This window comes from Phyllostomus hastatus, unplaced genomic scaffold (assembly GCF_019186645.2).
Source record: "Phyllostomus hastatus isolate PE091 unplaced genomic scaffold, TTU_PhHast_1.1 phas_scaffold_93, whole genome shotgun sequence".
Lineage (NCBI taxonomy): Eukaryota > Metazoa > Chordata > Mammalia > Chiroptera > Phyllostomidae > Phyllostomus > Phyllostomus hastatus.
The window spans coordinates 21,126,404-21,153,481 of NW_025334042.1; the positions used below are offsets into that span (position 1 = coordinate 21,126,404).

At 39.2% G+C, this 27,078-nt stretch overlaps 1 protein-coding gene across 7 annotated transcripts in view; it reads right to left on the reverse strand.

Moving 5' to 3' along the window:
• ATF1 (activating transcription factor 1) overlaps positions 1-27,078 on the reverse strand; it is a 71,759-nt gene that overhangs the window by 4,931 nt on the left and 39,750 nt on the right. For 2 of the 7 annotated variants that reach the window (XM_045829333.1, XM_045829331.1), the window contains 5 exons: positions 18,999-19,099; positions 10,146-10,276; positions 9,609-9,677; positions 5,755-5,937; positions 5,510-5,669 (listed from right to left, as the gene is read on the reverse strand). In XM_045829333.1, the coding sequence (XP_045685289.1) occupies positions 5,510-5,669; positions 5,755-5,937; positions 9,609-9,677; positions 10,146-10,191 (458 nt within the window). In that variant the 5' untranslated portion in view covers positions 10,192-10,276; positions 18,999-19,099. Of the gene's footprint in view, positions 1-5,509; positions 5,670-5,754; positions 5,938-9,608; positions 9,678-10,059; positions 10,277-18,998; positions 19,100-21,569; positions 21,690-27,078 lie in introns of those variants that run through there. The other 5 variants (XM_045829329.1, XM_045829330.1, XM_045829332.1 and 2 more) reach the window with 5 other exon arrangements.

The window sequence follows — 27,078 nt, forward strand, 5'->3', positions numbered from 1 at the left end:
TGTGGGCCGTGTTTGTCTCCTTGTTTGGCAGCCTCCCTGTGTTTGTTTCTATGTATTAGGTAGAGCTGCTTTGACCCTGTGTCTTGGTAGTGTGACCTGCTGTAGTAGGTGTCCTGTAGGGTCCAGTGGCACAGCCTCCCCTATCACCCAAGCTGGGTACTTGAAGTACGCCCTTGGTGTGGGCTGAGTACACCATCCTCTTGTTGCTGTTGATGGGTCAATGACAGAGATTTACCCAGGCCAGTCAGCTGCAAGGACTGTCTATGACCACTTACCACCAACCTCCATGGAGGATCAGCTGTGCAGGTATAGGGTGGTGGTGCTCTGTGGTGGTTTGTAGCTGCCTCCTGGGTGCACAGGCTCTGGAGTTTTCCACGTGGTGCAGGCCAAGGTCAGCCCCCACCTATGTTGGGATTGGATTCCCAGGCGAAGCCAAGATATGAATCTAGAGCTGGCTGCTGCCAGTGCTGGGCATGGAGCTGAGGCCAACCGTTGCTTGTTTGAGAGGATTTAGGAAGTTGTGAAGCTTGAGCCAAGACCAGCCGTTCATATGGAAAAGCAGCTTTGGGTGGGCCCATAAGTTGGGTGGGTAGAGTCGCTGATGATCTCCAAGGTGGGTATAATAGTGTTAGCCAGTTTGGTGGAGTCTCAGATGTGGCACCAGCTTGCCAGCTCAGTCTGGATGGATGTGGTTTCTTTAATTCCATAGTTGTTAGACTTCCATTCAACTCTATTTCTGACGGTTCTGAGTGATGACTGTTCTGTATTTTAGCTGTAATTTTGACGTAGTTGTGTGAAGAGGCAAGCTGTGCTTGCCATCTTGACTGGAAGTCTAGGTTATTATTTCTCCTAAATCATGTATCATTTAGTTTACTTTTTTCCTAAAATTATAAAATATCACACTTTATGTATGCTATTGCAACTTGCTTTCATCACTCGACTTCATTTTTCTAATATTTATTCATGATATAGTGATCATTCGCTCCATCATTTTAAATGAATACTATTACATTGTATAAATTGAATCATAATATATGTAGCCATTCTGTTATTGATGGTTATTTGGGTTGTTTCCGATTTCTGCTATGAACATTCTTATGCTTACTTTCTACAAAAGTTCCTCTCAGTCATATACACAGAGTAAAACAGCTAAAATCACAGGGCATATCCAGGTCAATTTTACAAGATAAGGGCCAATTAATTTATGAAGTGGCTGCACCAATTTATAGTTCCATAAGCAGTGAGATTCATTCTTTAAATCATTGCCAGCTCCTGGTTGGGATGGGGATAGATGGTACCTAAATGTGTGGTATTAATTTACATTTATATGTAAATTTACATTTATTATACACCCTTACCGGTAAGGGTGAATGACCTTTCATGATTATTAATCATTTGTGCTTTGTGAGAAATGCCTATCTATATATTTTGCCAGCTTTCCCCCCTGTCACTTTGTACTTCTTACTTACAAGATCTGTTTTTTTCGGCTAGATGTGTTCCAAAAACCTTCTATAGGTCTAAAGTTTATATTTTTACTTACTTCATCTTTTAATGAATACAAGTTATTGATTTTAGTGAATTCATTAATCTTCTATGTTAATGTTCATGTATGTTAGTTTTTAAGGGATCTTTCCCTATATCTGAAACCATGAGATGCTATATTTTCACTTAAAAGTTTTAAAATTTCATCTTTTTAAAATGTTTTTAATCCATCTAGAATGATTTTTTTGCATATACTATGAGCAAGAAATCCAGTATTTTTTCCACACATAAAGAACTAATTATCCTAGCATTGTTTATTGAAGAGTCCATCCTTCCCTCATAATCTGCCCTATCATACCAAGATTTCATGTGCTCATAGATCTGTTTCTGAGCTATTTCATTGGTCATCTTGTTTATCTCAATGCTAGTATCATGGCATTTGATTACCACAACTTTAAATAATACTTGATTATCTCTTCACCTTATTTTTGTCTGTAATATTTTGGCTGTACTTGGCTTTTTCACTCTTCCATAAATTTTATTATCTACTGGTCAAGTTCTTCAACCAACCTGTTTGGGTTTTGATTGGAATTGCATTGATTCTATGGATCAATTGGGGGAAAATTAGTCATCTTTATAATACTGACTTTCCATATCTATGGACACAGTGTATTTCTCCATTTAATTAGATCTTCTTTAACGTCTTTCAAAAACATTTTACAGTATTTTCCATAAATGTCCTGGATATCATTTGTTCCATTTATTTTCAGGTATTTGTCGATAACATAAGTGATGCCTTTTAAACACCAAACTCTTATTGCTGATATGAAGAAATATGATTTCTGAAAACTGATTTTGTATGTATAAACCTTAAAAACTCACCATTTCTAATAATTTTCCTGTAAGTCCATGGGGAGTCTTTATTTTTAAAAAAGATTTTATTTGGGAGGGGGGGAGGGAGACAGAGAGGGAGAGAAACATCCACTGGTTGTTTCTCTCATACATGCCCCTCCCAGGGACCGAACCCACAACCCAGGCATGTGCCCTGTCTGGGAATTGAACCTATAACCTTTCCCTTTGTGGGATGACGCCCAACCAACTGGGCCACACCAGTCTGGGTCCTTTCTTTCCTTTAAAAAAAAAAGTTTATTTACTTATTTATTTTTAGAGACGGAAATGGAGGGAGAAAGAGAAGAGGAGGCACATTAATGCGTAGCTGCCTAGCACGTGCCCCCCCCATTGGGGACCTGGCCTGCACCCAGGCATGTACCCTGACTGGGAATTGAACCAGAGACCCTTTGATTCGCAGGCCGGCACTCAATCCACTGAGCCAAACCAGCCAGGGCTCGGTTATTTTTTTGATAGGCAACTATATAAAAAATAGTAATAGTTTTACTTCTCTCTTTTTTAAAGAGCCAGTTGATTTATTCAATATCTCATTAATTGGACAACACTCCATTCTGCTAATCAAAAAAGTATTCCTAGGAGCTGTACAAAAATGGAAGCTTTGGCAGTGGAATGGCACCAGCTGTTAAGACCAGTGGGGTCAGACTGTACCTAGGTTCAGTAACCTTGGCACTTGAGTTCTGGCTAAGAAAGAATTCAGAGTCAAGACTCAAACTGTAAGAGAAAGTTTATTTAGAAAGGGACTGAGGTAGAAGTGAGCTGTAGAAGAAATGGGCTCAGGAAACAAGTTACAGAGGCAAAAAGAAGGACCCTTAGAGCTTAGGGGGCAGAGAGGCAAGGAAACTGCTCCTGGGGGAGGAGGGGTTGCAGACAGGGTGGGTGTGCTCCATAGGGGCCGCCACTTCTTTCATTTAAATCCTTGTAATTTCCCCCGCTTTCCCTGTTTTAGTAAACTGGTATGAATTTCCATTGTATACTAGTTCTTTTTCAAGCTTTCAAAGGAATAGTTTGTAGATAATTCTCCTGGATATTCTAAGCAGATGAATGTATCTTTGCTATTAATAGTTTTATTTTACTTTTCCAATTTTTAGAATAATTTCATGGTCTCTTGATCTTTGATTTTCAAGGACATATGTTTCTTTAAATATACATACTTTTCCTTTCCCCATTAGATAGCTGGAGATATTACAAAACTCATTCTGTTGTCTGCTTTTCCTGCTGCCTCGCTCCTGAATGGCAGTGTAGTATTATCTAAAACTCTAGACTCGAGTTTAAATCCAGCCTCTACCACTAAGCAATGTAAACTTGGGCAAGTAACTTAAGCTCTTTAGGCCTTAGTTACCTCATCTCAAAAAAGGGGGTGGGGGTGCCATAATATTATTATTTATACTACACAAAGATTTTTGTGAAAATCATATAAAGATTTGGCGTGTATCATTGATGGAGGACTAATTCCTTGGGTAGTCTATGATTTTTCAACTCATACGTGTTAGAACTCAGTGTTAGAACAGGAATTTATTAAAGCCTGTGTTGAGACTCTTTTCTTCCAAGCAATTGGGGCACTATGGACCCAAATTTTTTTTTAAATTATAATTCTAAGCTTATGGTTGTAGCACTTACTGGGCTTTGACCTCACGATCCAGTTTCCAAGCTTGCACAGAGGGATCCCAGGCTCTGTCCCTAGATTCCTCTGCATGCTAACGCTATACCAACCGCAAAGACCTAAATTTATCCCCAGGTTACACAGGGGCTGTGCCAGTGTTTATGAACCTCATGGTCTTGTGCTTCTGGTTCATTCCTAACCTCAAAAGATTTCTCTTACTTTCCTGCAGGCTTATCCAATCACTTAAAAATAAGGTTTTTATATTTTATCAAGCTTTAGAAATATTATGTAACTGAGGTCATACTGTCAGAAAGAGAAGTCTCATTCTAGTAACTTTTAACAACTCTTCTGGATTGCCTAGGTATACAATTATATCATAAGCAAGAAATACATTCTTAATTTCTGATATTTACATAACTTCATCTCCTTATCTTACGACATTTGTGGGGACCTCCAAAACAACAGCCTCTGCCTTTTTACCAAGTTCATTTACAGTGATGCTGGCTCTTAGTTTTTAGTAAAGAAACATTTTATATTGAATTAAATGCATCCATCTGGCCCTGGCTGGGTTGCTCAGAACCTGGAGCATCATCCTGTACATCAAAGGGTTGTGGGTTTAATTCCCAGTCAGGGTACATACCTAGGTTGCAGGTTTGGTCTCAGGTTGGGGTGCATGTGGGAGGCAACTGATTGATATTTCTCTCCTTCCCTCCCTCCCTTTCTCTCTCTCTAAAATCAGTATATCTATATCCTCAGGTGAGGATTAAAAGGAAAAATGTACCCATCTGGCCTTTTTATGATAATTTTCATTGCTCTAGAAAAATGATCCTTTTATCCTAATTGTTTACCTTATTGATGAGGAGCTGAAAATGAATCCTATTGTAATTTAAAAATTTTGTATATGTAGTTGTTTGCCCTTTTTTGTTCCTAATATAGTTTATTGGTGTCTTTTTCTCCCCTTGAACGTGTCGTAAGAGGCTACCCACTGGTCTTTCTCAAAGAACCAGTGGTTTATCGTGCCTGATGTACATATAGTGCATACAACAATGTTTAAAATACATTGAAAATGAAAGCAAATGTTTCTGGGGGTTAAATTACTAATCTATTTTCATGATCAAAATTAATTTTTAAGGGCATTTGTGTCAGTAAGTAAATTAGGTATTAGGCAGAATCCCACTGATTCTTTTGTCTCTTGCTGTGTGGCAGCAGGAAACTATTATCTTCATGTAACTTTGTCAGCCCAATAAGAACAAAATACATTGTTTGAAAAGCTTTGCTTAGCAGTGCTATTCAAGGGACATAGTAACAATGGGAGCATTCTAGGTCATATACTAAATAAAGAGAGTGAGCAATAGGACTCACTGATCCACTGAAAATAAGCTAGATGTAATCCAACACTCATGAAATAAAGCTGATATAAACCTCTCTCAATTCTAATATACAATTCCAGTTAACATCTGGTTATGTTCTGAGATTTGCAAAACCGTTACCATTCTGGCACTACAGTTTGCCACCCACCTGTTTTTCATCAACCTTATTTCTCTTTTCAACTGGGGGTCATCTGTCTTAGTTGTCTGAGATGTAAGAGTCACAGGAGATGTCATCACCACAGTTTGTGGCAGTGAAGTAGCTGAAGGTGTGGTACGGATCTGATATGTCTGCATGTCTCCTGATGCAGCTGTGTGGTCAAAAGAATGAGTTAATTCATAAATGTTTTTGAAAGTACTCTGGGATGCTTTCTACAGACACGTACACATACTTACTTTGTACAACCACCTGGTTGCTGGGCACAAGTATTTGCTGTCCATCAGAGGTCTGCGCATACTGCAGGATTGTTGTACCTTGCTGAGTGCTGCCTGAATTTGTCATGGTTAGTGTCTGAAGTCCCTGTACTCCATCTGTGCCTGGACTGGCCAGCTGTAAGGCTCCATTTGGGGCAATGGCAACTTTAACCAAAGAGAGAACATAGCTATTATAAGGCTATACAATACATTAACTGCAAAGGATTCATACAAAAACAACCAACCAACCAACCAACCAACCAAACAAACAAGCACTATTAAAACAGGCTTGAAAGTGGTCCTATTTGACAACTGCTAACTACTGTGGGTGAACTATATGTAAAAGAAATAAAATGACATTTATTTACAAAATTTCATAGTTCAGATGCACTAATTTTAACTTTATATTCTACAGTATAACTGGCCAAAACCCATTTTGGGCTCTTATGGGCCACTGCATGCAAATTGCTAATGTCACAGCGGCTCTGGAGCAATAAGAGGGTGCTGATGGCTAACTTTTACAGGAAAAATAAGTAGAAGGAAACATTCATACAGTTTGTAATTTTTTTCAAAAGAGGCATAAAAAAGATTGTAACAAAAATGTTTTTAATAGGTAAGCATGCCCATAGGAAAAAATTCAAGTAGGATAAAAGGTTACAAATGGAAAAAAATCTTCCCACTCTGTTTCTCAGCCCCACTCTCGTGGTAACTGCTGTTAGACATTAAATGTTACTAAGTGATATTTAAAAAATGTAATCTATTCAGTCACTTTTCACCGATAAATTTAAGTCATCAGAAGGCCACTATACAGATCACATTACTAAGCTCCCCACAAGTACCTCTCACTGAATTATACTCACGTTAATGATTTCCCGATACTCATAATGCACAACCAAAGAGGTAACATTTTAGCATTATGTAGCTCCCATAATAAATCCCCTTCAGAAATCTGATGTCTCAGCTCTATACCCTCATTTCAGATTATAATTAATGTAAACCCCCCTCCCCCATATGCTTTGCCTGCTATGAAGCCAAAAAAGTTGTTTGTGTATTTAAAAAAATAATAATTTTTTCAGGTCTTGGCTAGTTTGATTCTCAGTCAGGGCACATGCCTAGGTTGTGGGCTGAAAGGCAACCCATCAATGTTTCTCTCACACATTGATGTTTCTCTACCTCTTTCTTTCTCCCTTCCACTCTCTCTAAAAATGAATAAATAATATCTTTAGAAAAGTAAAATTTTCAGGAGTTTCTAATTATCACCCCCCACTACCACCCAACAAATATTACCACATACTACTTCAAGTTATATAACTTTAGAAATAGAGACATTTCAACTTATATTAGCAAGTACTTTGTCTTCTTCCTGCAACATGCATGACACACCCCTACACATATATATTTATATAAACACAGATATGAAATAGAAAGTAAATGTCCCATTACCTATCCCTACCTACTTCACTGGCCGCCCCTCACTCCCGCCCTGCGAGGGCCAGTATTTCTGGCGCACGTCCTTCCTAACCTCCTCCTGGGCTCACACAGACTGATCCACAGCTGACCCTTGAAAAAAAACAGGTTTGGACCATGCAGATCCATTTATCTGTGTTTTTTTCCAATAAAGACATACACTGCTGTTAATGATTTTTCTCTTCCTTTTGATTTTCCTAACATTTTCTTTCTCTAGCTTACTATATTGTAAGAATACAGTATATAGTCCAAATAATATATAAAATATATTAATTGACAGTTTGTGTTACTAGTAAGGCTTCTGGTGAACAGTAGGCTGTTATTTATTAGTAATTAAGTTTTTGGGGAGTCAAAAGTTGTATCAAGATTTCTGACTGCAGGAGGGATCAGTACCCCAAGCCCCATGTTGATCAAGGGTCAGCTGTATTAATGTGTATCAAAATATGTGAAATTATACTCACAGAAGTATAGATATATATCTTTTGATGTTAAACATATGTGATAAATCAGGATTGCTTTCATTTTTGCAACCTATTTACTTAATTCTTGTTTAACATGTGTATTTACTCTAAATCTGCACTGTAGCCATTAACCATATGTGGCTATTTAAAGTAACTAAGATCAAACAAAATAAAGCATTCAGTTTCTCAGTCTCACCAGCCACATTTCAAGTGCTCAATAGTCAAAAATGGCTTAGCAGCCACTGTCCTGGACAATGCAGACACAGAACATGTCCATTATTAAGGAATTTCTACTGGATCATGCTGCCCTAAATACTAGTTACCGTATGTACAGGAAAAAAGTATCTTGTAATAGGGTTGGTACTATCTATGGTTTTAGGCATCCACTAGAGGTCTTGGCATGTATTCCCTGCAGACTTGCTAATATACTGCCTTAAAAAATTTGGGGGGATGTAGGAAACAAACTTGTGGTTGCCACTGGGCGGGGGGGGTTGGGGACTGGGTGAAAAAGGAGAAGGTATTAAGAAATACAACTTGGTAGCCCTGGCCAGGTGGCTCAGTTGGTTGGAGTATTGCCCTGTACACTGCAAAGCTGCAGGTTTGATCCTCGGGGTGGGGTGTGTAAGGAGACGATTACATCAGAGAGCTACATAGATGTTGCTCTCTCACATCAATGTTTTGCGCTCTCTCTCTCTCTCCCCCCCTTCCTCTCTCAAATCAATAAATGTATCTCAGGTGAGAATTAAAAACAAAACAAAACAAAACAAAAAAAACAAAACAACAAGTTGGTAGTTACAAAACAGTCACCAGGATGCAAAGTTCTAGCATTGGGAAAATATTCAATAATACTGTAATAATTATGTATAGTGCCAGGTGGGTACTTACTGGGGGCATCACTTTGTAAATTATGTAACTGTTTAACCACTATTCTGAACATATGAAACTAATATAAAGTAATATTGAATATCAACTGTAGTTGAAAACTAATTTTTTTAATTGGCAGGTAAATAGTGATACATTTATACAGTAAAAAAATATATATATTCCACTTTGTTAAAGATGAAAGTGAATCTCCCACCTGCCTCTGATCTCTGCTCCTAAGCTTCTTTCTTTGCAGTCATTATTCCCAGTTTTTTATGTTTCTGCAAGGAGGTATTCTTACTCTTTAAATCATTTATTCATAACAAATTTTGCTGAAAGCATATGTGTCAGGCCCTATATGCTAAGGGTACAGCCGTGAACAAGACAAAGTTTTTTCCTGTAAGGAACTTACTCACATTAGCTTCATAAATAAGTGAATCAATAATTACAACCTATAACTGAACTATGTATTTTTAAAGTGTAACAAAAACATTAAAAAATAAGGAAAACTAAGGGGAGGAGCAGCATATTTAAAAAGGGACGACAACTCAAAGATCCCGAGGGAGAAATAAGTTTCTTGTAGTGAAGGGACGGCAAGAAAGCCTGTGTGGCCAGAATGCCATGCAGTGGCAGGAGATGATGGAATCAGAGTGGCAGGCAAGGCCAGCTCCTGAATGCAATACTTTGTGAGACTTACTCTGAGTGTGACAGAACGTCATCAGAGGATTCTGAGCAAGAGTGCTGTGCTCTGACACTTTAAGTCAGTCACTTGGCCTGCAGTGCAGAAAGCCTGTAGAACAGGAGAACCAGCAGGATGCCTACTGCAGTAACTCAGGTGAGGGTGAACCAAAGTGGTCGTGGAGCCTGGAGAGGTGAGGAGTGGTCAGGTGGAACACAGCTTTTGTGGCAAGAGCCAATTACAGTCAAACCTCAGTTCTCAAACGTCTCCCACTCGAACAATTTGGTTCTTGACCAAGTTGTTCATGGAGGAAATGTCTTGGCTATCAAACAAAAACTTCGGTTCTTGACTTGACAACACTTTCATACCTGTATGATTAGTCACGCGTCTCTCAGGCGTGATTCGGTTTTCGAACAAATTTCTTCTTGAACAGCCTTCTGGAATGAATTAAGTTCGAGAACTGAGGTTCCACTGTAGACTCGAAGAACAGGGGTTAGGAGTAGAGGGGGAGTTTATCTACAAATGGATAGCCCAAGTAAATTTCTTGGGGTGACGAATCATATCTTGATTGTGGTGGTTAGATAATTCCATGCATTTGTCAAAACTCACAGACTTTTACCCCAAACTAAGTGGATCATGTGTGATGTTAGGGACATTATCTAGCTCCATAAATCTCAGTCCCCCCATAAATTGATAACTGCCTACATCACAAAGTTGTAAGGAGTAAGTGAGATGTTGCCAAAAAAGTACTTTGCATTGTCCCTAGCTCAAAATATTATTCTTTAATAATCATCACTATTAAAAAAGAATCATCCCTACTGAAGTATGATGGTCTTCCCACACACCCTTTCTTCACATGGAAAGGCTAGTTTCGTGTCCAGCAGGTGGAGGTCTCCTATACGTACTGTACTGTCCGGTGCTAGTCTGATAGATGGAGGTCGGGACAGACATAGACGTGACGGCAGAGACTCCAGGGTTTTCTCCGTCTCCTTTTCTGCCCCGCGTGTCTTCAGAAGATAGATCTTTCAAAATTTTTCTGTGAAAAACAGAACTCTATTAATGTCGGCATTGTGGATGCCTTTATAAAAAGAAATTGCTAAATAAAACTTTTTAATCTCTGGGTAAAAGTACAGTGATCTACTAGACACCTAAAATGTGTCAAAGAATCCTTTTGTCTCCTTCTGTTATGGTCACTGCAGGCTAGTCAGACTGCAGTTTATGGCTATCTGGAGACACTGAACAAATACTCATACAGATGCCTTTCAATGCACGCAGGCCTTGTGGGTGTGAAATGTCACTGCCCTTACAAGAGATGGCTCCATTAGGAGGGATTTCATTAATCAACAGTTTCTAAACAGTGTCAGAGACCTTCTTTTAAAAAGATCAAATTTAACTTTTCAACCTTCCAACTCCACAGTGGAAGAGAAGCCCATTGTTTTCAGAAAGAAACAAGATTAGAAATACTAGTAAAATGCAGAGTATAAGTGAGAAATAAAATTGCTTATTTTAACAAGAAGAGGTAAATAAGATCCCACAGGTATCCCTTAGACTTGGTAAAATGGGACTCATGACGAGAATGAGGGGATGGGAAGAGATTCCTTCCAGAAAAGGTCTTCCAAAACACATTGAGAGAGGGAGAAACAAGCATTATTTGTTCTGGGGGGGAAAAAAAAATGTTTACTTAAGAATTCCATGTTCACTGTAGAAAACCCAGAAAACTGAAATGTCCTTGTGTGAAAACAGTGACAAAAACAGAATTGCACACAAACCCCCCCGTAGTATTGAAAGGGACCTCTCACGCCATCTCTGCCCATCCTTCCAGCCCGGGGGGTGGGGGTGGAGAACCGCCACTCTGTGTTTTCTATATTTACTAACAGCCTCTACCTCCAGGAAAAAGGCATCCGAAAGGCAAACCATTCAATTACCGAACAGCTAGAGTCCAGACCAGGCCGGAGGCTGGTTCCACTCAGTGAAGCTAGAGAAATGTGAGCTTCATACTAATTCCATATCCATGCCCCACTTTGCAATATTTGACAACTGTTAAAGATCTTGTTTATTCAAGGCCAAATAATTTTAGTTCCTTTAGCTATTTTTAAGTGGAAGTTTTTTTTAACAATCTAATTTCTTAAAAAGGTTTTATTTATTTTTAGAAAGGGGAAGAGAGGGAGAAAGAGGGAGAGAAATATCAATGTGTGATTGCCTCTCACGTGGCCCCCATCAGGGACCTGGCCCGCAACCTAGGCATGTGTCCTGACTGGGAATCAAACTGGCGACCCTTTGGTTTGCAGCCCACACTCAATCCACTGAGCTATGCCAGCCAGGGCTCCTTCAGCTGTTTTTATGTAACATGCTGAAGAGCAGTCTCCTGCTTGGTCTCCTTTCTAGATAGTCTTCCCATCGGGACCTAATAAAATCATAGACCACAGGTGGCAAAAACAAGGCCCTCCACCTTGTTTTATCTGGCCAGTACCTTGTTTCCACCGGGTGGCAGTGCTGAGCTCTCGCTTAACTGTTAATGAGTAGTTACATGTATACAGCCCTAAAATTACATTTGGCCCTTTGAAGGCAACCACGAGGCTGATGTGGCCCCCTGGTAAAAATGAGTTTGACACCCCTGCCACAGGCTGTATTAGCACACATCCCATACAGAAGACAGGGAGACGGCAGTCTCAGCAAACTCTGTGTCAGGCATTTGCAGAATAGTCACAGTTGTTCCTAAACCTGCTTATGTCTTAGAATCATCTGAAGCTTTTACTGACCCCAGATTCCTGTCTAGCAGCCCAATGACTGCGTGAGCAGGCAGGAGAGAGCTCCCGAATCCATTTAACAAGCTGCCTGCCAGTCTAGCATGAGACTGTGGAATACTGTGCCCATTTCTTTTTCATTTTAAGTTATGAAACATTCTGAGTATAAAGTACAGAAAATAAAACACCTATGTATCATATACCAAGAATCAATAGATGCTAATATGTTGCCACTTGCTTCAAATACCTTATTTTAATGGGAATTAAGTCATATATACATCAATGTCACCACCAATTCCTTTACCACCACTCAGAATACCATTATTTAAATTGTACATATTACTTTATTTTTTAAAAAGATTTTATTTATTTTTAGAAAGAAGGGAAGGGCAGGAGACAGGGAGTCAGTCAGAAACATCAACGTGTGGTTGCCTCTCATGCATCCCCTACTGGGGACCTGGCCTGCAACCTAGGCATGTGCCCCGAAGGGGAATCAAACCGGCAACCCTTTGATTCTCAGTCATGCACTTAATCCATTGAGCTACACTAGCCAGGGCTATTGCTTTATTTTTACTGCATAGCATTTAGAGATAATATTTGCCATTGTTTTGTATTTTTCCTCACCTTTCTGACTGAACCTTGGAGAGCCTTTTGGATGACTTCTCCATCTCTGGTCTTTCCGGTGATAGTCAAGTCCTGGGCTTGAATACCTTGTGCGCACTGGTGACCTGTCAAACAGTATTTCCCCACCCTTTCTCCTGAATTCCAGACTCCTATACCCAATTACCTATGGGGTATTTCCATCTGATAGGCACCTCAAACTTAACACATCCAAAACCTAATGTCAGATATCCTTCCACCCCTGGCAGTCTTCCCCACTTAATTATCAGCTGTATTCTCCAAAAATTCTGGAGTCATACTCTTTCATTTCTCACAACCTCTGGCCAATTCATGAGCAAATTCTATCATCTCTATCCCAAAAGTATATCTGGATTCTTACCCACCCTTACCACCTTCACAGCTGCGTTCAGTCCATGCCACTGCCACCTCTTGACTAGACATCACAATAGCCTCTAAGTCCTCCTTTTTGTCTATTCTTCTCTTGCTACAGTCTATTCTCCACACAACAACTGGTCATCTTTTTAAAAGAATTTAAAACATTATTTATTTTTAGAGAGAGGGGAGAGGAGGGAGAAAGAGGGAGAGAAACATCGATTGTTGCCTCTCCTGCACGACCCAACCAGAGGCCAGCCCTGTGCCCTGACCGGGAATCAAACCGGCAACCTTTTGCTTTGCTGGGTGATGCCCAACCAACTGAGCCATGCCAGTTAAGGTTCTCCTCATTTTTTAATTGGGTTATTTGTCTTAATAGTGTTTAGTCTTCTGATTGATGATGTGGGATACCTTTTTACTTATTTTTACATGTCTTGCTTGATCTTAGCCAAAAGGCTGAGAAATGATAATTTTTCACCTAATTAGATCTTATAAACTTCTTTCAAAGTTTCTATTTTTGTATATAAATATTATACTACTTTTGCTAAATTTATACCTAAATATAACTTAAATTCATAACTTTATTTTCAAACCTAAGTATTTTATACATTTTTATGTTATAAGTGAAATTGTTTTCTTAATTTCATTTTGGATTGCTCATTGCTGCTGTGTAGAAATACAACTGGCTTTTGTAAACTGGCTTTGTAACCTGCAAACTTGCTGAACGTTTTCATTGCTTTTATTTTAGTGAATTCTTTAGAATTTTCTGTATATGAGATCACATCATCTGCTAATTGTTTTGTTTCTTCCTTTCAAACCTGGGTACCTCTTATTTCATTTTCATGTCTAATTGCTTAAGTACAATGTTAAATAGAGGTAGTGGGCGCAGGCACCCATAGCCTTATCTTGTCCCTCGTCTTACATGGAACTGGTCTTACATGGAACACATTCAGTCTCTTACCATAAACATGGTATCAGCTATAGGCTTTTGTAGATGCCTTTAATCATTAGGCTTGAGGAAGCTCCTTTGTATTTGTTTGATGAGCATTTTCATCATTAAAAGTATTGGATTTTGTCAAATGCTTTTCTGTGTGCCGAGATAATCATTGTTAGTTTTCTTCTACAAATATTATGTATTTAAATGTTAAACCAACCTTGCATTCCTGGGATAGTTTCTACTTCATCACAGTGTATAATACCTTTTATATGTTGTTGGATTTGGTTTGTTATTTTGTTGTTATTTTGTTTTGGTTTGTTATTTTGTGTCTAGATTCATGAGGAATATTCGTCTAGAATTTTATAATCCATCTTTTATTAGTATAAGCCATGTCTTAATATAATTATTAATATTGGTTATCTATTGTTTTATTATTTGCTTTTAAATTCTACATTCTCTTGGGTTATTTGAAGGCTTTTCAGAGCTCCATTTTAATTTATCTATGTGTATTTGAACAAATCTCTTTGTATAGGATTTTTAGTAGTTGTTCTAGGGTGTTACAACATAGATACCTGGTCTCCTCAGGATGATTATTCTGCTACTTCAAGTAAATGTTAGAAACCATACCACCATATTATAATAAATCTCTTAACTCCCCCCTCCTTTATGTTGTAGTTATATATTTTTGAAAATGTTAAATTATATTTGACATACAATAATATTACGTTAGCTTCAGGTGCACAACATAGTGATACCTTTTCAATATGACCACTGTGTAGTTGTCTTGTATGTTACATATGCATTCATTGAAAACCCCATCAGACAATGTTGTATTTTGTTTAACCATTAAATAGATATATATAAAGATATATATCTTTATATATATAAAGATATATATATTTAAAGATTTTATTTATTTCTTTTTAGAGAGGGAAGGGAGGGAGAAAGAGAGAGAGAGAGAAACATCAATGTGTGGTTGCTGGGGGCCATGGCCTGCAACCCAGGCATGTGCCCTGACTGGAAATCGAACCTGCGACACTTTGGTTTGCAGCCTGCGCTGAATCCACTGAGCCGTGCCAGTCAGGGCTACCATTAAATATATTTTAAAGAATTCAATAGAATAGCCCATTATATTTGCCCAGATCTTGCTGTTTCTTCATTCCTAATCTTCCAAGTTTCTTTCTGTCTTAAGAACTTTCTTAGCAGTTATTTTAGAGCAAGTCTGCTCTCAATGAATTTTCTTTGTTTCCTTCTTTACCTGAGACTCTTTATTTCACCTCCATATTTTCACTAGATACAAAATTCTGGATTGACAGTTCTTTTCTTTCAGCACTTTAAAATGTTATTTCATTTCCTTCTGACCTCCATGGATTTTGATGCAAAATTTGTAATCATTCACATACTAGTTCCTTGTAAGTAATGTGTCCTTTTCTTTGGACGCCCATGAAATTTTTGTCTTTAGTTTTCAGCAGTTTGATTATGATATGTTTAGGCAGGAATCTGTGTTTATCCTATTTAGTTAGGGTTTGCTAAATTTTTTGAATCTGTAGGTTTTACCAAGTCTGGGACATTTTAGCCACTATTTCTTCAAATATTTTTTTTGCAACATACATTTTCCTCTCCTGTGACTTAAATATATTTATGTTAGATCTTTTGGTATTGCCTCATAAGACCCTGAACCTTGTTAAGTTTTCTAATCTCTATCATTCTGATTCTGGATAATTTCTATTGAACTATCTTTGAAGTTGGCTCCCTCCTTATCTCCATTCTCCTACCAAACCCAGTTAAGTTTTATTGCTGTTACTGCATTTCTCAGCTTTAAAATTTCTGTATGTTTCTCCTTTTCTATTTTTTGCTGAGTTCCTTTCTTTCCATTTATTTCAATAGATTTCACCCTTAATTGTTAGAACATATAAATAACATCTCCCTGAAAAGGGAACCCTTACGCAATATTGTGGGAATGTATACAGGTGCAGCCAGTATGAAAAAAGTATAGAGGTACATTTTTCAAAAAATTTTAAAAACAGAACTGCCTTATGACCCAGAATTTCCACTTGTGGTTATATATCTGAAGAAACCCACAAGCTGAACCTGGGCAATGAAATGCTCTTCATCCCGCCCTTACCAGTGTGGCCAGGACATCATACCACAAAGCAAAAGGGTGCGGGTTTGATTCCTGGTCAGGGCACATGCCAGGGTTGTTAAATGTGGTCTCCAGGCGGGGAGAGTGCAACAGGCAACTGATCAATGTTTCTCTCCCTTCCTTCACCTCTTCAACCAACCAACCAACCAACCTCCTCATCCCCTCCTCAGTCCTTGGAATGTGCACTCTGCCTACTATTCTCACAGTGGGAGCTGTTCCCAAGGAAACAGCCTTGAGAGAGCAAGGTGTTGTTGAGACCACCTGGATGGTACATGTGACTAAACCCAGTTAAGGCCTCTTAAGATTCTGGCAGTGGTGCAGAGATTTACTCATCTTGCAGCCACCCAAAACAAGCCTTGTACGTAAAGTTTCCTTGCTTATTACACCTGTCATTCACCAATCTGGAGTGGTCTGCCTCCGTCTTTGGTCTCCTCTTGACATCTGTGTCCTGGGGCCAGTTTTTAAACTTATGGTTGGCCATCAATCTCTATTTGGGAAGGACTGTTCTGTATGTTAGATGCTATGCTTGTGGACCACTAAGTGAACAAGGGAATACCTTGAAAAAACTGTACACAGTACACTGTGGCAAAGAAGAGAAATGAATGGCTGCTGCAGTGGGCTGGCCTATACTATGAACCGTTTGGCTGGCCACCATGCCCATCTAGAGGCTAAAGCTCGAGTTGATAAGTTGGAGGAAGGGCTGAGAAGAGAGGAGAATGTGTAGACGTCCACTACTTTGCCAGCCTCGGGATTGGCAGACAAGGTGGGAGAGCAGAATAATAAGCTAGAGACCGTAGTACGCCTTTTTGCAAAGCTAAGAGGTCACAAACTGTCATGGATTAAGAGCCGAGTGCTATGACAAGCCTGATTAGGATGCTAAGAGGCAGAATCTCTGGGAAAGTAAAGTGAGCAAAGGGGATGTGTGGTGATTGGCAATGAAACACACGGAGTGCCCCATGCTGCACTCCATCTTAATAAAAAGGAACATTTCAAATAGCAATCACACTAGACTTGTGATAGTAAAAGAAATATACCCCAAAACTCCTAGAAGAAAACTTGCATTCTTCTCTGTCCCTTAAAGTTATAAACCTTATCATGTCTGAAATGCAAACACCCCAGGAGATAACTAAAACACTGCCCACAATGACTGAAGAAAAAAAGGGGTGTGTGTGGGCAGTGCTTCCTGAAATTCAGACTGCTGTAGAAGTTCCTTGCCCAAAATCTAGTCCAAAGCTGCTATCGAGTGACCTCCACCAGGGCTCAGACCCCCACTGTGACTGAGTGGCACACCTATCTGCAACAGAGGAGCACTGTCTGCCAGCTCAATGTCTCTAGAAATGCAGGTGTTACTCTGTAGAGTACGTAGATCCTCTAAATGCCTCCACCCCTGTTCCTGTGCTGGCCCATGAGGCTGGAGAGAGGGAGTGATGGAAATTCCTGCTGATGCCTGCCTGGTACACAGATGCCTGGAAAAAGGGCCAAACTGCAGCAGCCACAAACTGATGTCAGAGCAGTTTGGCTGGTGATCACTCATATGTAATGATATATGTGACTGAACCCAGTTAAGGACCCTATATAAACTTTTAAGATTCTGGTGGAGCAGGAAGAAGAAGCTCTCTACTCATTGTGCAGCCACTTGTAAGTTCTCTTGCTTATTATTAAATTTGTCACCTACCAATTTGGAGTGGTCTGTGTTTTCCTTTGGTCTCTGCTGGCCCTTTGTACATAAGGGCCAATTTACAAACTAATAGATCATTCCTGTTGTACACGTTTCTGCCTCTTGTATTTTCCTCCATTTTGTAACAAGGATCAGAGTAATCTGACTCCTGGTTACCTTTTCTTGATAAGCCTCCCCATCTTCATCCTTGCACCTTAAATTCCCAATTCCCAGAACAGACCAACCTTCTTTTTACTATAAAACCTACCTTTGATTACCCTGTTCCCTTAGTCTAAGAAGCTCTTTTCCTGCCTCTGCAAAACTCCTCCCTGTCCGCATCTCAAAAAATTGATCAGATTGATGGTGATCTAAACCACATCTTTTATGAAGTCTTTCCCACTCATTCTACCAGGCAGGAATGATATATATAGTAGTTCTCTCATAACATCAAAAATCTTACTGCGTTTGCTTATGTTTCAAAGACAGGGTTTCATCTCCCGTTCCCCCACCATCTACCTAGTTATCAGATTTGTCAATTTTACCACAGCAGTGTCTCAAGTCTGCCCACTCCAGAGCTATCCCACTACCCATATAAAATCACCCAGATTATTTCAACAGTTTTCTGTCAATCAGTCGTACTTACTTCCAGCTCTCCATTCATTCAACAGTTATTGATACTAATCCTGTATGGTCACTTTGCTAGGCTCTTGGATCACAGAAAATAACATATGGGCCATGCCCTTAAATATACTGGATTTCTAACAGGATGAGATAAGTACTGTAACAGGTCAGTGAAAGGATGTCACAGAAGAAAAAGATATAACCTGGCCCTGGAGGTATTTGGGAGGTTGGAGAGGAGGCAATCAGAAAGGTTTCCAGGAGGAAGTAAGGCCTCAAGTATATGCAGGAGTTACCAAGAATGCAGAACAGTGTGTCTCAGCAAAGGGACAGATAAGGAACAAAAGCTCGGAGTCAGAAGTTAAGAAAGAGAACACAAAGTAATTCAAGACATAAAATCTACAGCCCTTCTTTCATATTGCTATTAAAGTTAACCATGTAAAAGTAAATGTGGAAATCTAATATTTTGCCAAAAGAGAAGTCTAAATAAATTCCTCTTTAGCAGAGCAACTCGGCCCCATCATAATCTGGCTGGAATCTGTCTGTCTTACCAATTCCCTTCCTGAATAAACACATGCTCCATCTCTATGCAGTTCATTTTTACACAGCACCGTTTGAAACCATTTGGCTTCACAGCACACACCGGGTGTGATGCAGAACACTCACCGGTAAGATGGGCGCCGTGCTAGGATCCCGTGCACTTTCTGTGAGGAGCCTATACTGTCAGATGAGTCCTGAGATTCTTCACTTTCCGATAAAGATGATACCTAAAAAACAGAACTGGTTTTACTATGATGACCAATGCAGGTGAAAAAAAGAATTTAATTTTTACTTTCAGAAAAATGATCTGTCTCTTACAACTCAAATTCACTTATTAAATCTAAGGTCTTAAAAGAAAGAAACAAAAGGAAATGGGAAAAGGAGAAAGTGTATTTCAGGAGCCCAAAGTAATTAAGGGAATGTACAGTACAAGTGGCTTAAAACTAAGAAGAAAATCTGTCCTCAAAATAAGCAATACTTTTCACTTGAGTTGTAAAAACCAATTGCTGATCTCTACCCTATTTCTATACTGATGCACATACTCAAAGTTGTTTTGAAAATCATTAATGCTATCTGATTTGGATTTTGGACATTCTAACTTTGAAATACTATTGGATACCCAACTAATATCTCATTATTAGATAATGACATTGAGGAGATTGCTGAGTATCCAAGTGTGTGCGTCAGGGGAAAAGTCTGGACTACATACACATTTGGGAGTCATAGTTTTTTAGACATTAAGGCTGGACAGGCTCAATCTTGGGAAAAATGTAGAGAAGAGGACAAGAACAAAACCCAGGAACATTCTAACATTAAGAGGTTAGGAAGAAGGGGAGGAACCAACAAATGAAACCGAGAACAGGGCATGAGTAGGGCAGAAGAACACCAAATAAGCGAGGTGCCTTTGCAAAGACAGAGGACACAGTGTCCTGAGGAGAAAAGAGTGACCAGCAATGCCAGATGGTGCTAATAGGTGATGTAAAACAAGGGCTGAAACAGACCGTTAGATTTAGCACGGTGGAGGTCACTGGCAAGGGCAGCCATAAACATATGCTACTTCAAACTCTGCAATGGCTTTATCTCACTTCACAATTAAATTAGTTAATGTATGTAAAGCACTCAGTGCATGGCATACACACGGCAAGCACACATTAAATGTTAGCTATTTTGAATAACCCTTTAAAATTATGTCAACACAATAATCATAGGCAAGTTTCAAGTTATAAATATCTTACATTTGAGAAAACAAATTATTTTCAATTTTTTAAATGTATTAAATTTCCTAACACTTGACCAAATTTGCATGTAACACCTGACTTCACCTTCATTAAAAAATAAATGAATAAATAATCCAGCCCTAACTGGTGTGGTTCAGGGGGTTGGGTGTTGTCCTACAAAGTGAAAAAGGTCACTGGTTTGATTCCCAGACAGGGCACATGCCTAGGTGGCAGGTTTGGACCCTGGTGGGGTGTGTATGAGAGTTTTGCACCCCCTTTTTTCTCCCCCCTTCCCCTCTCTCTAAAAATAAATCTTTAAAAAAAGATGACATTTTAAAAAATAATTCCAACAGGCTTCTAGAAAGGATATAAATCAATCTCTACATTACTATTACTAGCTATAGAAAGTCTTCCCCTGAATTATTTAGACTTATTTTCAGAGAAGCTTGTTTTACATTCTGTAATCTTCAAAAACAAGTTTGGTGTACACTACTTATTTATACCTTACATTAAATCTTTTTTTTTGACAGATTAGAAAGAATTGGTCACAACCTATAATAATTAAGAAATAATAAGAGTAACAAAAAATAAATAAGAAAAACCTGTCACTTTTATGTTTCCTTCAGCATCATGGATTACCATTTTTAATTAAACTTTTAACTGTTTTCACTGTCCTTAAGTTTACTCCCAAGCCTCCCACTGAACCCAAGAAGGTAATTTCTAAAACTAAGTGTTACTCATGACGAAGATCAAGTATTTCTCTTTAATGACAGTACTAATAAGCAAGAGTAAACTCTTCATATAAAAACTAAAATATCCACGCCACACCCACCTTTCATATAGGAAAACCAAATAAAAGTGCAGCTCTAGAGCTGACAATATTGCCAAACACTATATATTCAGGAAGAAAAATGAGGTATGCAGCTTTTTCTAGGATAGCCACTTCTAACAATGAGAGATGACCAAGGGCAATACAACGCCCACAGAAGCCAAAAGATAAGACAGGGAGAAAGAACAGGAAGGAAAGGAACCAGGATGCTCCTTCCTTTCTGGTGCCGTCAGGTGTTAACATGAAGGTAGAAGGCTATAAAGAAGAACTTTCCTCAACTATGAGAACTTTCTTTTATTTGACCTCCATAAAGCGTAAGGTACTTTCTTTCTTTGCTAAGTCACTCACATCATCACCCTTGCTTTGAATTCTTTTTGTGCAGGGATAGATACTGCTGCAATAAAAAAGGGTGCTTTCCCGTAAGAAGTCATTTCCTTAGATTCTAAGCAATACTTTCCCCCCAAATTGTCTTCTAAAGTAGAAATTCTAAAAGTTTTCTATTTGTCTCATTTATTCTATACTCTAATTTCCATGGCAACTTTATTATCTTGGTTTACAATACAGTAACTACAGTAATTTCAGTATGTCTGAAGACTTAGGATATAATTATAAGTCCCCTCTCTCAACCACTAAGTCTTTGAATTTCTGTACCGTTTGCACGTGTGGTGGGTGAATTACAGAAGACTGAGCTGTCTGGATGACCCCCTGAACCTGTACTTGCTCTCCAGGAAGAGGTACAATTGTCACTGGCGCAGATCCTCTTAATGACATCTAAGAACAAATAAAAATTCAATTAACAAAATATATATTGTACCTATACACATAACACAGCTGAGTTCTTACTTAACACTGGAAAACACATTTCAGAGCTTATTATGTTTAACCACATCTATTAACCAAACATTAGGTACATTCTATGGGCTGGAGACTGCACTAGAGGTTAAGAGTACAAACCAACTACAACGAACAGAGCAAGAGCTGTAATATAAGAGGAAAAGTAAAGAGTACTGTACTGTGGGAGCTAAGAAAGGGTGCTACTTGAGCTGGGTTTGAAGGATAAACAATTCCCCGAAGGGGTGTACAGGGGAGGCAGGTGGAAGGTATTCTGGGCAGAGGAACTGAGTGTGCAAAAACACGGAGACTTCTTAAAGCCCACCTGTCATCACTCAAGGCTTTCTCAGATATATTCCTCTTTTAAGAAGCTTTCTTGGATATGTATAGTTAACAGAGATTTCTCACTGCCTTCTGGACTACTTTAGTTCATATCATTAATTTTGGACTTCACACACACACACACAAAATATCCAAATTGCTTCTCAGGCTGTGAAAGTCACCTTCCTGACTGCTCCCCTGTTTGCATCAAGTCCCCAAACAGTGCGCCTTAGTCCCTTTTATTGAAGTTTCTTTTCCCCTTCCCAAGACTGAATTAAACTCCAGTCTATCATTCCCCCTAAATGCCCAAGTCATGAAATTTTGTATATAAACTTTTGTCCAGCTACTGAGAAATGTAAAATCTCAACACAAAGGACTCCATCCACCTCCCCCTGCCCATAGGCAATATAGACATGATCAAATTCTACCCCATCTTCTACCAGCTCAAGGCCATATCCCTAGGATGACCCTAGCCCCCTTAAAATGCCTGCCTGAGAAAGTTCAATGCTGCCAAAAGAGTTCACTGTTTGTTCCAGCCAAAACATGACTATAGGCCCCTGACCTCATTTTTCTCAGAGCATTTACTTTAGAACACTTGTAGTTGTAAATCCTTCCTCTGACCTTTAAGATGTAATTCTTCTACAACCCAGAATTTGAAATATAATCACCAAGAAGGGCAGGGACCTTGTTTCCTGCCTGCCCCTCAACCCCTTCTTTGGGTGGGTAGAAGCCTAACTTTGCTAAGCACCAATTAGTAAAAAAGATGGCTTAATCAAAATGACCAACCTCCCTCATCTTCAGTACTTTTCTGCAGCATACACCAGTGTCCCACCTTTTGATTCGGCAGAGTTGAGCTCAATTTATGCTGGAGTCTCTTCCCTACTACACTTGTCTGAATGAAATCCATCTTGTTATCTTTAACCAAGTGTCCAGCTTTGTATCTCTTTGACAGTACTTTGATATGGGGATACAGAATTTAAAGGATAAAAATAAACTGAGAATTCACAAATCTTAAGAGTTCAGATCCAGAGTTACTATCAGACTCAGAAAAATGAAAAGTCCCCATACCTTTCAGATTCCAACTTAGGCAAATCACTCAACTAAAGGGGACCCTTAATGGAATTAACGGACATTTCTTAAAAGAATAAAAGCAACCATTCTTCCATAGTTTCTGGGAATCCTAGTGATTTTTGTGCAGACTGTGGGTCTAATGGGTGGAAAGGAAAAAAAAGCACCAGATTTTGTTTTAGCTTGTAGTTGTCCCTCCCTCTTATTATTACTGTTCCAACGTCACAAAACACAAAAGGTTCATTAGTCAGGCTCCCAAAGCCTGGTTTCTTTCCATTGCCACTGTCGAACATGATCATCTAAATCCTGAGCTCTCTCTTAAAGGAGGAAAAGAGCAAGCTAGTCCTCCAGTTTTAACCTGAGGCTGAAACACAGATGACTGCCTCCATCATTACTTCTCAGCAGTAACAGAGTTATCTGCAATGATGGGAATGTTCTCCATCTGCAGTCCAAAATGGCAGTCAACAGCCAGATGCATCAAGCATTTTAAATGTAGCTAGTGTGACTGAGGGACTGACTTTTTACTTTTATTTAAGTAATTTAAGTAAATATTAAAATGCCCACTTGTGGCTAGTGGCTGCCATACTGAACAGTGCAGTTCTAGATCTCAGAGACAGAGAACCAGAGTATACTGTGGCTCCAACCTCAGGACCCCTCTCTGGAGATTTTAGAAGAAGGAAAGACCCCTGGCTGGTGTAGCTTGGTGGACTGAGTGCCAGCCTGAGAACAAAAGGGTCACTGATTAGATTCCAGTCAGGGCACATGCCACAGGCCAGGTCCCCAGTAGGGGGCATGCAAGAGGCAACCATACATTGATGTTTCTCTCCCTCTCTTTCTCTCTCTCTTCCCCTCTCTAAATATTAATAAATAAAATCTTAAGAAAAAAAAGGAGGAGGAAAGAGAATTTTTCTAGAGCTGCTCTGGTTAAACTGGGAGCTGCAGGACTTAAAGCATTCTGGTTTCCTCCCATTCCATGGGATTAGTTGAGCCCAAAGTTCCTCTTGTAAGATGTGAGTGGGCAAAAATTAGTATGTTCCTTAGTCCCCTAATTAGGGGGTTCCTGGGCTAGAAACATTTGGATGAGGGAGGGCAGGGACTTAGTAGAGAGGCATGGGGAAAAGGCCTCTATTCAGCCAGAGTTTGAATTCAAAATATTCTAACTCCAGAAAGGCACACAGGCTTTGGAGTCAGACAGGCTTCAGGTGATTTTCAGTTAAAGGCACTCAGTAGCTCTGTGATGCTGAGCAGAAGTTACTTAACCTTTCAGGACCTCAGTTTCCTCCTTTGTAAATAGAGCTGATACTATCTTTTTCATGGAGTTATAGTGAAGACTATAAATGAGTACTAGGTAAAAAACAAAAGGTAGAGAAAAAGGGAGAAGAGAAGGAGCCTACATATATGTCTCTTATTTGGGTCCTGGTTCAACTGTTAAAATGTGCCAGGAAAATTTTAAATACTGATCAATATTTGATGATATTAAGGAATAATCTTTTTAGGTGTGATAATAGTATTGTGGTTACATTCTTTAAAGGAGTCCTTATATTGAAGAAATACAATATATCAAAATATTGAAGGCTGAGCTTCAGTATAAATCCAGTTGGCTGGGGGAGGTGGGAGCAGGGGTGGCAGGGACAAGAAGCTGTGAGTTAATCATTGCTGAAACTGGGTGATGGGAAGCATGATCGTTCAGCTTAGTTATCTCTTCTTCTGAGTATCTCTGAACTTTTCCATAGCAAGTGTTTGAAGAGCACCAGCGTCCTGTTCTGTCTGGTTCAGAGCCCAGGGCTCTTTCCCAGACATCTCTCTTGGTGCCAATCAAGTTTTACAGCCTCTCACTCCGTATGTTTGCAGTTTGCCTCCCACACAACAAGTATATTTATTTCGCCTTTTCATTTCAAGGAAAAAGAAAGCACAGAATGGCATTTGGAATAATGATTAATTACTACAGTACCAACTGGGGTAAACCCTAAGCCCAGAGTATCTGCTCAGTTCTTAACGGACTAGAGCTATTAATTCAAAATACAAATGAAAAATATAATGAACAGAACTTACATCTTTCAGTTTAAGGTAAAGATAATTTAACTGTAATTATATGGTTTAAGTTTTTTTCTTTTTTAAAAAATATTTTATTTATTTTTAGAGAGAGGGGAAGGGAGGGGGGAAGACAGGGAGAAACATCAATGTACGGTTGCTTCTTACGCACCTGGCCTGCAACCCAGGCATGTGCCCTGGCTGGGAATCAAACCAGCAATGCCTTGGTTCACAGGCCTGTGCTCAATCCACTGATCTACACCAGCCAGGGCTAAGTTTTTTCCATAGTTAAGTCTATGTTGTACTTGCCCAAAATGTCACTCTGCCTAGGTCTCAAAAGATTCAAATGACCCTTGGACAGCCAGGGTTTACACATAGTAAACTCTTAAAACTGACTGCAGTAAAGAATCCACACTCAACAGCAATACATATATCTTCTACACAATTATTTACTTATTAGTTTTCTTTAAAGTATGTCCCTTTGTAAATTCAAATGTACTTAAAAAAGAAAGCCTTATTTTACTATGATAAACAAAACCCAGTACCACTTGCTATCACCATATGGTTAACTATAAAAATAAGTATAATGAAAAACTGTTATTAAATACTGTATTTTTATTTTAAAACCAATCATCTAAAAACTCCTACCATGGTCTACAAAGTCCTGCACAGAATGGCCTTTCCTACCTCTCCTGCTTCATGTCAAACCATATTCCCCTAGTTCTGTCCACAGTGGAATGTGAGAGTTCCTTTTATTTTCATGCTCTTTCCCACTACAAGGTCTTGGCATGATATTCACATGCCTAGAAAGGTCTTACTTCTCTTCCTTCCTGGAAAGTTAACACTTAATCATTCTTCAGACCTCAACAATCATTTCCTTACAAAGCTGTCCTATTCCCAACAAGGTCAAAAACCTTATTACAGTCTCTCGTACTATCCTATGTATTCTATGCACGATCCTTTGCAGCACTTCTCAGGGTCAGAGCTCATATCTTGGTGAGTTATCTCACCTATCTCATGTCTCCTTCACTAGACAGCAAGTGGTAAGGGACAAGAGATAATGCCCACCTTCTCAGGTTCCTCATGCCAGCATGACCAGCAGAAGTGGTTTTTGTTCTAAGTTTTAGTAGGGCCACTGTTGACAAGCCATCTTGTTCCAGCCGATGCCCTAACTTTCAAATAAGGGATCTGATGCCTCTGAATTCAATACAATAAAATAGAAATGTTCACCCATGCATTACTCAAACAGATCTGGAACGCCTCTAGTGGTGGGGAATGTGCACCACATTTTGAGAAAACTACTCGGGAGAACTGGAGTGGGGTGGCTGGATAAACAAATGTAGGCAATATTACCCTTCGAATATCAGGGCTAAGATTCTGGACTGAACAGATAACGAGATTCAATAAATGTTACTATGGGCCAGGTGCTCAGGTGCTATGAAAGACCTTCAAGATAACAAAACAAAAACAGACAACAACCACACTTACTTCCTTCAAAGCCAATTACAAAGATATTAATTAAGGAGTTTTAAAAATAGTGTTTCAGTACACATGTGCCTTATCATAAGGCATTTATTCTTAAAAGCTTGTCTAAAAAGCAAAATTTCACACCAAATGAACATATAAGAGGGTGTATGGGGGAGGGGTGTGGAAAGAAGGGGATATATGTGGCAAAGTAAAAGAATAAAATCATCTAGTTTTCTGTCATCTAGAAAAAAATGTAAAGATAGAGACAGGAAGATAGTGGGGGGGGGATATATTGTTATATCCTCTGGTTGAGGGATGATTCTATATGGGTTTTGTGTTTCTGTGAATATTCTGAGTGGAAGGATTGCCAGTTTTTGTTCTGGACTGTCTCTTCAAGGATGTTTGTGCTGCGAACAGCTTTGGAAGACAAAGGGCAGATTTG